A 14,002-nucleotide genomic window follows, 5' to 3' on the forward strand; every position below is an offset into this window, starting at 1 on the left:
ATTTTTCCCTTGGAGGTTTTATTCCCCTTCTCCCCAAAAGGATTTTACCCTTAGGGTTTTTATTCCCCTTCTCCCCAAAAGGATTTTACCCTTGGAGGTTTTATTCCCCTTCTCCCCAAAAGGATTTTACCCTTAGGGTTTTTATTCCCCTTCTCCCCAAAAGGATTTTTCCCTTGGAGGTTTTATTCCCCTTCTCCCCAAAAGGATTTTACCCTTAGGGTTTTTATTCCCCTTCTCCCCAAAAGGATTTTACCCTTGGGGTTTTTATTCCCCTTCTCTCCAAAAGGATTTTACCCTTGGGGTTTTTATTCCCCTTCTCCCCAAAAGGATTTTACCCTTGGAGGTTTTATTCCCCTTCTCCCCAAAAGGATTTTACCCCCAGCCAGATTTTTCTTCCTGCACGAGTTTTCCTGCCCCAGCTTACTCCTGCAGTTTTCCTGCAGCAGCCAAGTCCCCTGTGTGATAAGGATTGCTGCAAACTTGCTGAATCCAAGGGAAAAGCAGCATAATGTCTTTACAATTCCTAGTTGAACTGCAGATGTTTGAAATCAGAGCAAATGTAAATTTAGATCCCTTGGGTTTTCTTCTGAAATGCCTCTCTTGGGGGATATTGTTCTTTTATTTCCTACTGACATTGGTCCTGTTGCTATTTTTTAACAAAAATGAAGAGTATTTTTGGCTTTAACCTTCAGATTAAGGACAGATCATAAGTGATTTGCCTTTTTTTTTTTTCAATTTTTCTTGACAATTTTATATTAGGTCAGCATTTAAGAGTCCATGGAAGTTAATGGACAAAACATCCATGTTTTATATTCGGTGTTTGGATAGGCTGGGAGTCTCCCACTGGAAATTCCTGCAAAACTGGGGAGTCATTTTCAGGTTGAGGACAGTTCTGTCTTCAGTACTTAATAAAAATAAAGGACCAGAGATTGAGCTGAATCCCTACCACCTACACCAGGCATTTGGCTAAAATTTTCTCTTTTTTTGTGTAATCAGTTGTAATTTGAAAGTCTCTGTTGCCTCAGTAGAACAGAAATCCATGGAAATGGAGAAACCTCCCCCTGGGAATGCCATGGAAAAAGCTTTTGGCTGGCAGCAATTGTGAATTCCCCTGCTGGAAAAGCCAAGAAGTTGCAGAATTAAAGCTGCTGTCCCTGAAAACTTGATCTCCCCTGTTCTGCAGAAGGATTAGGATACAGTTTTAAGTGATGATCACATTTTTTCCAGAGGAATTCTGGAAAGTTGATCCTGCTTTTACATGTAACCATGTTCTGCCCTGCTCAGCTACAATTTCCTCTGTTTCCCTCTTTGGAAGGGGCCTTGTGAGAGATGTAGGAGCTTGTGGAGTGGGAGAGGATGGAAAAGATTGGGAAAAAAGTGGAGTTTTCCCTGGAAAACAGGATTTTATCTGATACTTTGACATTGCCCTTTTTCCTGATATTCTGACTTCACCAAATCCTTCAGTTCCTTCCCAGCTGCTTGAGCTTCCACTGGAATTTCATTTGTTATGAGCAGAGGAATTGCTCACAGAAATATTCAGGGGTTCTGCATGGATCACTGGGAGCTGTTTCAATATGTAAAATCAATATATAAAATTTATATCCTGAAAAAAGTGATGGCTCTGAAGAGCTCACCCTGTTCATGCCAGTCCTGGAGGTGATGGCATGGGAATATTCCTGCTCCTGGGAGATTGGGAATATGGGAATATTCCTGCTCCTGGGATTTGGTTTAAGGATTCTCCAGTGAAAAAGGTCCTGGATGCAGGTGGAGCAAAGACACTGCATGGGAAAAGGTGCAGAAAATAAAATATACATTTCTCAGAAAATAAAAGTTGTTTTTAATGTAAAAGCAGAAAAAGCCATTTTGGCAATTGACTTGGAGGAATTAACATTGAATTCCTCTAAATCCAGCTCTTGCTTTCACATGAAACATGAAAATCTCATACCTGAGAGGTGTTTTATACAATAAGTGATACATCCATGAGATAAATTCTATTTTATGATTACAGAAGAGTGGAATGCATTAAATGAACACCTTGGAAGTGTTGCAGGGGCCTTGGAGCAGCCTGGGCTGTGAAAGGTGTCCCTGCCCTTTGGGATTTCAGGTCCCTCCCAACCCAAACCAGCCTGGGATTCCATAATAAACTGTTCACATAAACTGATTTATCCAAACCAGAGTTTTTTATCAGTGTTAGAAGTCTTTTCCCTGGAAATCTTGCACTGGCAGAGATTTGGCTGGGTGATTGTGCCAAAAGTTCTGGTCACTCAGGAGCTCCCTTGCTGTGGTTCAGTCTGGCAGCTTAGATCAAATAATACTAAAAATAATTTGATTTTAAAGTACTTAATTTCAATTACTGGGCTGCTTATTTTTCCAGGCTCTCCATTGTCTGCTCTTTGCTCCAGTTTAAATTTGATCTTCCTGGGTTTAAGCAGCATCCCTTATTTGGGAAGAAAAACTTCCTGATCCTTCTGTTGAAGTCATTACAAACTTTGGGGTTGGCTGCTGTGGAATTCCACCCCAGCTCCAGCATGGGAGCAGAATAATTCTGATTTGAGCTCTGAAAAACAACTGGAAGTTCTCTTTGTGTTGTTGCTTTCTTGGTTTGTCTGTGTGCTTTCCACAGAAGGTAATATTATTACAGCACTGCTGTAATAATATAGAATGTAATTAATAATGTAATAATAATTACATTATTCTGTAATAATAATTACATAATTCTGTAAATTCTATTAACTTTTTTTTTTTTTTTTAGGGAAATTTCACTTGATTTCCAAGCTAGGAAGAGTGGAGAAAAGTGTGGAAGCCCATTGTGGAGCTGTCCTTGCAGGAAGGTGGAATTATGAGGGAACAGCCCTGGTTACAGGTGAGCATTCCTAAATTAATAAAGTGCTTTGAAAACTTAAATAACAATCTGCTTTTTTTGTCTTATTTATCACAGAAGTTATCACCTTTTTACTAGGAGCTCATTTTGCACAGTTTAATTAATGTATTTTAGCTTAGTGTTGTCCATTTTAATTAATAGATGTAGTAAAAATATTTCTCTTTTTCATTTAAATCATCCAATTACTTGAAAGTAAATGTTTTAATATCAGAGTGCTCAGATGGTTTTGTGGCTGTTCTGAACTTCAGAAAGGAGAATATTTGATTTCTTTCTTTTCTGTCTGTTGCAAGAAGAAGTTGCTAAGTTGGTGCATTTATATCCCTGCACATTTGGGGTTTTTTAGCTAAAAGGCTCATTGATCCTGAATATTCCTGTGCTTTATTCCTTAATTATCAGTAATTATCACCTCCAGCCTGTTTATATTAGTGATAGAGGAGTGAGCCCACAATTTCTTCATTTCTGCACCATTTTTTGTCCCAAATCTTTTATCAATGAGTTGCTTTTGGCGTTTTTTGTCCCAGATTCTGTGTGGGTTTTGGGGGAGCTGCTGCAGTTGCTGTGCTGGGCTCCTTGCTGGGTTTTTATGTGTCAGCCTCCTGCTGATGGAGCACAGCTGATCCCTCTGACCGCAGGAACTGCAGATAATTCTGGATTTTTTCCAAAATTCATTTTGGAAATAATAATTTTCCGGACTCTGAAATGCTGCTTCAAGGAACTCTGTCTGGCCTGTTCCTCTGAAATCCCAGAGGGATGGAAATATTGTTCTTTTTAAAGACAGCTTTGCCTCAGGAACTTCTCCAAAGACAAAGTCAAAATTGTCTTTTGAATCCCATTTTTTTTTTTATGAGGCTGCATGACACTGACACTTTTTGGGGAGTGTGGGAATTCATCACCACTTCCAGTTTATTCTGAGGACATCAACTCCTCTTCTACCACAGCTGTGCTTGGAGGAAGACTAAATAAATCATTGCTACTGCACCACTTCAAATATTTTTATGGTTGTATTTCAACAGCATCAAATGTGCACAAATAGGATTTTTAATTTTGAGTGGTTTTTTTAAAACATTTTTAAAACATTTAAAACAACATTGGCCAGATATAAAAACCTGGAATGTGGCAAATAAATTATATTTGAATGGAAGAATCCATTAATTTCTTCTTCCTCATTAATTGCATCTGGGAGGCCTAAACTGAAGCATTTTAAAAATGACACCACACCAGGAATTGTGTGCTGTAAAACAGCCCTAAGTGTGCTGTGGAGTGTTTAGCAATGAATTCTTCAGTAAATAAACGGAGTTATTTGGTAGCACACAGTTATGGTAGGAAGTTGAAGCCATCCAGAGTTATCTTCATTTATCAGCTGTGAAATCTCCAGTTGAATCCATCAAATCTGCTCCTGCTCCCCTGGGCCTTCTCAGACTCCTCTGAGCAGCTCTGGGCCATGGAAGGAATCAGAAATACAGAATTTGGGGTGCTGAAATAATGGTGGATTTTCCCTTGCTAGGACCAGCTTCGGAAAAGAGTTCGGGGATTTTCAGCAAAGGAGGATTTCTTGATAATAACCAAAGAAACATCTTAAATATTTTTCCTTCATGTATTTCCTATTGCATATTTGGAAGACTAAACAAAAGGAATTCACCTGTAAGAAAAGCTGGGTTTATTTTAACTCCAGTGTTTCCTGAGCAAACACAAATGCATTTGTTAGAGTGAATATTGCATGGCATTTGCTGATTTCTGTGCTCATTTGCAGTTGGGGAAGATGGCCAAGTGAAAATCTGGTCTAAAAGTGGAATGCTGAGATCCACCTTGGCTCAGCAAGGTGAGTTCTTTGCTCAGAGCTCCAGCAGAACTTCTTCATTTGGGTTCTTCTGAAATGTATTTAAATAACAGACCCTGAATATGGCAGGGATGGTTTCTTCAAGGCTGTTAAAGCCTTAATTAAAATTAAATATAAATCAGAGTTGCATTTTAATAAGATTTTTTTAAAAGTATTTCATTTTTCAGACTCAAAGCGCTGCAATATTTTTAGGCAGCAGTCTCATCCCACGCTGAGGATTTGGGGCCATTGCAGTGAAGATCCTCAGCTCAATTTTGTTTTTCAGACTTCATAGATGGAGCCTGTGTGACCCTGTGACATTTTTGAAGAAACCACATGCACCTGGGCTTGGGGTAAATGTCAGGCCCTTATCTCAGTCTGAAACAAATGATCTGAATGCTTTCAACCTGGGGAAGGCACTTTAACCACAGCACTGAATAGAAAATGCATTGCAGTTCTTTTAAGGAAGTTCTTGTGCTCGTGCAATGTTTGTCAGGTAAAAAGATAAACCAACTGAACTAGAATTTAAACAAAATATTCAAACCAAAGCACATATTCTTTAGCATTTCTCAGTTTATGTTGTCAGGTTTCTCATGCGTTATTTTGCTTATTTAGGGTTTGAAAAAGGATGTCAGGTAAATTCCATGCTGTTGTTTCAAACATGAATTTTCATTGGTTTCTGCAGGTTTCTGGTGCAGTACAAAGGCACACTTGAGTCCCCATGGAGTAACTGTCACCTTGTGTTTGTGTTTTCAACTTCAAATCCTGTGAGGCCCTGAAATCTTTAAATTCAGAGTCAGAGCCCCACAGTCCCAACATGGCCATACCTGGGTCAGGGCAGGATTCTGCAGGAAGGGTGCATCATGTTCAACCAAATGAATTTTCCAATCATTTTCCCTTCCTTTATTATAATGACAACTGAAAAAATCCCCACTGTCAACATTCCTTTGCCCCATTCCACTCTTTGTGTTGGAAATGAATTTTCAGGCTGGATTTTGGGGTGATGATCCACATGCCTGTTCTGTCTTTGGCCTTTATTCCTCCTTAAATTCCCTTAAATTCTTCCTTTTATTCCTCCTCCTCCTTACACTGAAATGTTGGGTTTGGGCTTCCACTGATCCATTTGGATGAGGAAACCTTTTTTCCTTGGATTTCTTAGGGATCCCACAAGATTCTCGTGAAATCCTGGAATGCTTTGGGGTGGAAGGACCTTGAATCCCATCCCTGCATCCCAAACCTGTCTGGGACATTTCCAGGGATCCAGGGGCGGCCACAGCTGCTCTGGGAATTCCACCCAGCCCTCCCAGCGAGGAATTCATTCCTGATCCCTCTATTCTTTAGGAATATTCTTTTGGAAACACCCTCCCAAGATCTCAAATCATTTAAATGAATGTTTCTCCTCCCGTGACAATCCCAAATCCCACAAAACTCTTGCAATTACCAAGTGTGCTGTGGGATAAACCAGACCTTCCTTCCTCAAATCCCAATTTTCTGCCTTTTTTTCTCCTTTTCCCCCAGAATATTCCTGTTTCTGCTGCAGTGGGGCTGCTCCTCTGGGTTTGCAGGGTGTTGGCAGCATTTTCCCAAGGCAGCCCTTGTTAAGTGCAGGAGGAAATGAGTTAACTCAGCTCCTGCTGTTAAGCCCTGGAAATTGTGGTTAAGTCCTCAGCCATCATAAAAAAGGCAAACATTTGGTTTAAATAGAAAACTCTTCTGATTGTTAGATCAGCATTAGGAAAGGGCAAAAAAAAAAAAAAAAGGAGTTTATTTAGAATTTCTGCTCCAGCTGGGGACAGAATTTATGGCATTTTCACCAGGAATTGCCAGGAGGAAAAGAGCCAGAGCCACATTTATTTAATATATGTTGTGTTTCTGGGACTTGTCTGCTCTGAGGGTTGACAAGTTTAAAAAGTCTGCCGTAATAATTCTGGATTTTTAAGGAATAAAATTCCCTGAAAGAAAATCTATGAAATACAGAAATCTTCAGGAGCAACAGCACCAGGTCTCAGTTTGGAGGGTGAATATTTGGGAGCTCAAATGGAGTTTCACCATAATAAATCAGCTTTTTGCTCAGGGAGAGGTGGGGAGGTACTGGATGATTTTAGGGCAGCTCAATCACTTAATTATCTAAATCTCATCAAAATATTCCTGAGACATTTTTAGAGATAGAATTTAACATGCCAAAATTGCCACTGAGAATTTTACCCTCTAAGGGCATTTTTAAGCCTTTGGGGGTTTTTTATTACCATAAAGTTGCATTAAAAATGGTTTATTTGAACAATTTTAATTCAGTTACTGAGTTTAATACTTGGAGAAGCTTTTTGCTTCACTTTCTTAGTTTTATTTCAAGGAATCAAGTAGCAAAATCCTTTGATTTTTCTTCAGAGACAAATCTTGTCAAATAATATGGAAAATATTTGCATGGTTGGCAAGTCTGACTTCTTAAAATTCTTCTTTTTTCCTTGGATGTTTTTCCATGTGTAATTTTTGCTTTATTCTCTTTTCAAAAAATCTAATTTGAAAACTGGAACATGATTTTAAAAGGGAACAGTCAGCTTTATTCCAGATACAAAATTCTGAGACTTTCAGTCTAAGAAAGTTTCAGTTAATTGGGAAAAATCTGTCCAGCCTGTGGCCACTTGGATTTATTGTCATTTATTTTGGAAGTTACTGTGAATGGGATGTTTGTGCAGCAAAACAAAAATCTCTGTTAATTCTGGTACCCAAAAATCTAAAAAAGAACGATTGGGGTGCAACACAAAACTTTTTCCACCCATTTTTGTGTCCAGTCTCATAATTTGGGCTGAAAAGATTGATTTTCTGATGTCTCTTGGTGAGTATTATTTTGATTTTCTGTATTTCTGGAGTGACAGTTGGGAGTAAAATTGTATCAGAGGATAAAATCTGAATAAATCAGTGAATAAAATGTGTGTTTATCTGAATATAAATACAGAATGCAGCTGTTTCCTGTTGGTTTTCTGGACTTGAAACCTTTCACTTGTAAAAGTTTTGGGAATTGGTAATGTGTAAATGACAGTAGATAAAGAAGCTTGAGAAATGTGTAATGTACATTTATATAATACAGTGTTATCTACATAGATATTTATGTAATATTAATATATTTTATGCAGGAATTATGTATTATATTTTATGTACTTAAATATGTGTATTTATATATTTTATATATATTCTATATTTTATATATATAATATATAATATAATATATAATACATATATATAATATATTATATATTATATATAATATATATTATAAATATAATAAATAATATAAATATATTATATTTATATATGTAAATAATACATATATTTTTATATATTTACATATAAATTATATAGTATAAATAATTATAATATTATATATATATTCTATATAATATATATTCTATATATAATTCTATCTTTTATTTATTATGCTCTGTTGTACCTTACCATCAATATTATTTATTTTTATTATTATGTATCATATATATCTATTAAAAATAGATTTTTTTCCTTGCCCACAGGAACTCCAGTGTACTCAGTGTCCTGGGCCCCTGACTCTGACAAAGTTCTCTACACCTCAGGGCAGCAGCTGATTATTAAACCCCTCCAGCCAAATGCCAAAGTTCTGCAGGTACCATTCAAAATCTGATTCATTAATAAGATTTATTTCCAGAAATAAATACACAGCAGCCTTTCCCTTTTCTCTTGCTGAATTTGAATTTTTTGGATTAAAAATTTTAATGGATTTTTGGATGAAGGATTTTAATGCAGATTTGATTCTGCCTCGTCCGGGCTTTATTTAATTTATTCTTCTGCAAAATCATAAAATTGTTAAGATTGGAAAAAACCTCCGAGATCATCAAGTCCGCCGAGTGATGAATATTGAAAATAGGAGTTGTCAGAATTGTGGAATTGATTTTTTCCCTTTCAGTGGAAAGCCCACGATGGTTTGATTTTGAAAACTGACTGGAATTCAGTGAATGATCTGATCCTGTCTGCAGGGGAGGATTGCAGGTACAAGGTGAGCTCTGCTTCACTTCAACTCATGCCCAAAAACTTATGAGAGATCCTGAAATTTCTGAATTTTACCCTGGAAACCCAAAATGAAATGAGAAATCATCAATCACACTTTTCAAGAAAAAAATGTGTTATTTATAAATACACCTCACTCTGTAGTAAGATATAATTACAATTTTTTTTTAAAATACTGCAGAATAAAAATTGCTAAAATGGGGGTGAAACAAAAAGAAAAATATGTACCAATATAGAAGTGATTATTTGAATTAATGAAAGCTGACATATTAAATTAAAAGAGATAAAACTGCTGTTTTCTACTACAGGGACAGTGAATCCCTCAGTAAAATAAATATATTTTATTATATTATAATAAAAATAATATATTATAAAATATATATTATTATATTAATCTATTAATATATTTTAAAATATATTAATATATATTATTTGGATGCAGGAAATATAGTAATATAATCTGCATCCAAAATACAAAGCACCTTTTGAGTATCTTCCCTTAAATAAAAACTGATTTTTAAATGTGTCATGTGTTGGTTCTGTCATTTAATTCTGTAATGGCTGTGATAGAAAATACACAATTAAGACATTTTAAAAATCCAGTAAATTATTACATTGTTTTGTGGATTGATTTCCATTTTAAAAATCTCTGTATTTGGAAATTTGCAGGTTCTTTTATAGACTTGGAGCAATTTACAGGAAATAAAACTCAGGGGTGCAAAATATTTTATATAGAATATTTTACCCAGAATTGTGTGACATTTACCATGGCAAAAAGCAAGTCTGTTGCATTAAGTAATTATATATACATGTGTGTTGTATATATATTTATTTGTATTTATATTTGTATTTATATTTGTAGTTACACATAATTGACTTGGGCAATTATTTCTAAAATTTCTATGTCATGAGGGAAAATTATACTTCTGGAATAATAAAAGTACAAGAAGTGTATTTATAAAATATGAATGAGGTATTATATGGGTGATTTTCCCAGTTACACTTCATCATGAGGGAAAATTATAGTTCTGAAATGATAAAAATACAAAAAAATATATAAAACAAAAGTGAGATATATATTAAAATACATATATTATTAATATGAATAATATCAATATATCACAGGTGATTTTTAAAGTTACACTGGAAACATGAGGGGAAATTACACCTCCGCAGTAAGAAAAATACCAAAAATAGATATAAACCAAAACTGAACTGTAATATAGGTGATTTTTCAAATTACACTAAAACATGAGGGAAAATTATGTTTCTGGAATAGGAAAAACACAAAATATATATATATATAAACCAAAAGGGGGATGTATATTAAAATATATACTCTTTATATATATATATATAATTCAAGTGGTTTTTCAAATTACATTGAAAACGTGAGGGGAAATTACATTTCTGGAGTAACAACAATACAAAAAATATCTATATAAAACAAAAGCAAGACATATTAAATACCAATATTATTTATATATATATATTTTTACACATACACACATATGTATATATAATATATTATATATATATATATATATATATATATATATATATACACATGTATAATACGGATGATTTTTTCAAGTTCCCCTGAAAACATGAGGGGAAATTTCATTTCTGGAGCAACAACAATACAAAAAATATCTATATAAGACAAAAGCAAGACATATTAAATACCAATATTATTTATATATACATTTTTTACACATACACACACACGCACACACACACACACATGTATATATAATATATATATATATATATACACACATATAATACGGATGATTTTTTCAAGTTCCCCTGAAAACATGAGGGGAAATTTCATTTCTGGAGCAACAAAAATGCAAAAAATATCTATATAAAACAAAAGCAAGATATATTAAATACCAATATTATTTATATATATATATTTACACACTCACACACGTATGTATATATAATATATTATATATATATATATATATACACACACGTATAATACGGATGATTTTTTCAAGTTCCCCTGAAAACATGAGGGGAAATTTCATTTCTGGAGCAACAAAAATGCAAAAAGTATCTATATAAAACAAAGGCAAGACATATTAAATACCAATATTATTTATATATATATATTTACACACACACACACGTATGTATATATAATATATTATATATATATATACACACGTATAATATGGATGATTTTTTCAAGTTCCCCTGAAAACATGAGGGGAAATTTCATTTCTGGAGCAACAACAATACAAAAAATATCTATATAAGACAAAAGCAAGACATAATAAATACCAATATTATTTATATATATATTTTTACACATACACACACACATATGTATATATAATATATATATATACACATATAATACGGATGATTTTTTCAAGTTCCCCTGAAAACATGAGGGGAAATTACACTTCTTCAGTAACAAAAATACAAAAAAAATGCATATATAAACCAAAAATGAACTGTAATTTTTGCAGTTTTTCCAATTCCACTAAATCATGAGGGGGATTTATTTTTCTGGAATAATGCCAGTGCACCCAAAGTGTGCCATGGATGGAAATTGGGATGAAATTGGGATTTTGCTGCAGGTCTGGGACAGTTTTGGCCGTGTCCTGTACAATTCCCAGCCCCATGAATATCCCATCACTGCCATTGCCTGGGCTCTGGATGGAGAATTGTTTGCTGTGGGATCCTTCAACACTCTACGGCTCTGTGATAAAACTGGGGTGAGTCCAACTCTGCTCATTATTTTAGATAGATAAAAAAATAAATATATTAAACACATTTTAAATATTTTCAAGTTTTTAATATTTTATTTTCATTTTTTTAATTATTTAAAAATATTTTCCCGAGTAAATATCTGCAAATTTATTTTATATATCTCAAAAAAAATTATTAAATGTAATAAAATAGAAAATTCCACAGTAAAACTCTGGAAATTGTCCAAATTTATTGATAATACAGCAAATATTCCTCAGGATATCAGTGTACAGGTGGGTGTTTTATTAGCAAAAATGCTTGTGATTGCCAGCACATTTTTGCTGACCAGAATATTTTATTTTTAATGATATTTTGCCTTTTGGGACATGAAATTTTTACCTGAAAACCACAGAGTTCACAAGCATCTCTTATGGTCATAACTAATCACAAATTGCTATTTTTAACCATAAAAAAAGGAGTGTATAACAATAACCTGATAGAAAAGGAAGTGTAAAAACCATTTATTATTATATTTTATTGTACTATAACCACTTTTATTATTTAATCCCTTTTCCCCTTGAAGGTTTACCCCTGAATTATTATTTTTATAGGGTTTTTTGCAGCTTTGTCTCCAATTAAAATCAATTTAATGCAGTTTCACCTCCCTTCACTGGGAGCACAGATTGTCCTCATTGTCTTTGGCTTTCCTGAACATTTTTACTCAGATTTTTTGCAGCAAACTTTGATTTTTTGGGACTTTTGTTGTCCTGGTTTCTTGTTGTGTTTATTGCTTTTTTCTGGGAAGAAAATTGCTGTGGTGTTTTGGGTGTGTTCAGTCAAACCATGAATTTGAAATGTGAATTTCAAATATTTTAAATTCATGAAGAGGAACCTTTAAAGATTATTTGAGAAAAGGTATGAGGTTAAAGGTATAAGGTTATAATAATAGGTTACAAGGTTGTAATAATGGTATAAAAGGTAGAAGGTTTAAATTAAAGATTATTTGAGAAAAGATAAAAGGATAAATCTGAATTTTCCTACTTCACCTTCTGTAGTGATTCTGATTTCACTGATTTTCACTGACAGTGTATAAATAGAATTTAATTACAAATTTATAAGTAAAATTTAATTACAGTTATCTAGAAGGAAAAGTACTAAATGCAGTTTTCTTTTGCAAAGTGTCAATTTGCTGATTTAAAAATGATTTATTTTGATATCTACAGATCTATAATTGAATTTACTGTTACATCTGGCTCAGACTCCTGCAAGCTAAAAAGCAATGTTTAAATCAGCAATTAATACTGAACTGGTCATTGGGGATTTTAATGCAGACAGGCTTATTTCTTGTAGAAAATTAAGATTATTTTACCTGAGATGATGATGATGGTGATGATGATGATTATTATTATTCTTAGTATTAGTATTATTATTAATATTATTAGTAGTATTAGTACTATTATTTTATACATGAGTTTATTAAGACTTTATTATTTATTTTTTTTAAAATGTTTATTTTATCTGAGTTTATTAAGAGTTTATTATTTATTTTTTATTATTATTTTATACCTGAGTCTATTATTTATTAAGAGTTTATTACTCATCTCTTAAACACAGATGAGCTGCAGCCAGCTGCTCTGTGTATTTTGCACTCAATGCTCTTTATTCTCATTTTTTCCTACCTCCCTGGCATGTCAGGCAGCTTCGTGGTAAAGAGCAAAGTGACACATTTAATATTAATATTTTAATTGCGTTTCTTCAATTAAAAATCATGAAAAGAAATTATGTATTTACCTATAAAATAAATTATTATGGTTGTCCTATAGGCAAGTTGTGTTCCCAAGGCCTTGGGAGTGTATAAAGTGAGATCAGTGATAAAAAATAATAAAAATGAAGCACTGGTCAAATTAATCATTTTAATTAGTAAATAGGGGCATCCAATTTATATTTAAATAATGTTGAATATATTTCTGCAATTTCTGCTGTGCCCCCTTTGGGATAATTTCATGTGCCCAAAAGTCAATCCAATCTTTACATTTAACTTCAATCCCATGATTTTTATTATTGATTTCCTCTGTAAGACTTCAAATATATTTGGATATGCAGGTAGTTCTCCAATTTTTAAACTACATTTAAAAAATATTCTATTACATAAAGAGGAAATAACTGAGATTGGCTTCTTGTTCTAAAATCTGCTTGAATATCTTCCTGAAATTCCCAACAAAGATTATTTCATTCTCATTTGTCATCCATTTTCAGGGAACCAGCTCTTTGGAGATTCAGGATGATTCGTGTTTCTGATATGCAGGGAATTTTTAAAATGTCTTGGTCTGGAAATTCTAATTTTTGGCATTTTATTTAATAAGGATCTAAACTTCGGGGGAGTCTCATGGATAAGGCTGAGGGAATTAAGAATTAAGGTATTTGCTGGAGGAAATTTTTGATTAATCCTTCATTTGGACAGTAACAGAGTGGAGGAAATGTAATTATTTCTTTAGCACCTTAATTTTATGTAGTGATTGCCTGGATTTATGAATGAGAACACACTTGGAATAAATCATGAGTAG

The 14,002-nt window shown here is 33.6% G+C and overlaps 1 protein-coding gene across 1 annotated transcript in view; it reads left to right on the top strand.

The window, feature by feature from the left end:
- Positions 1-14,002, top strand: part of IFT80 (intraflagellar transport 80) — a 29,864-nt gene that overhangs the window by 853 nt on the left and 15,009 nt on the right. Inside the window, exons 2-6 of the mRNA XM_054282475.1 lie at positions 2,753-2,863; positions 4,632-4,700; positions 8,222-8,331; positions 8,632-8,721; positions 11,327-11,464. Of these exons, the coding sequence (XP_054138450.1) occupies positions 2,753-2,863; positions 4,632-4,700; positions 8,222-8,331; positions 8,632-8,721; positions 11,327-11,464 (518 nt within the window). The remainder of the gene's footprint in view (positions 1-2,752; positions 2,864-4,631; positions 4,701-8,221; positions 8,332-8,631; positions 8,722-11,326; positions 11,465-14,002) is intronic.

The sequence above is a fragment of the Melozone crissalis genome, unplaced genomic scaffold, assembly GCF_028551555.1.
Source record: "Melozone crissalis strain CALT ecotype California unplaced genomic scaffold, PUWL_Pcris_2 ptg000034l_1, whole genome shotgun sequence".
NCBI lineage: Eukaryota > Metazoa > Chordata > Aves > Passeriformes > Passerellidae > Melozone > Melozone crissalis.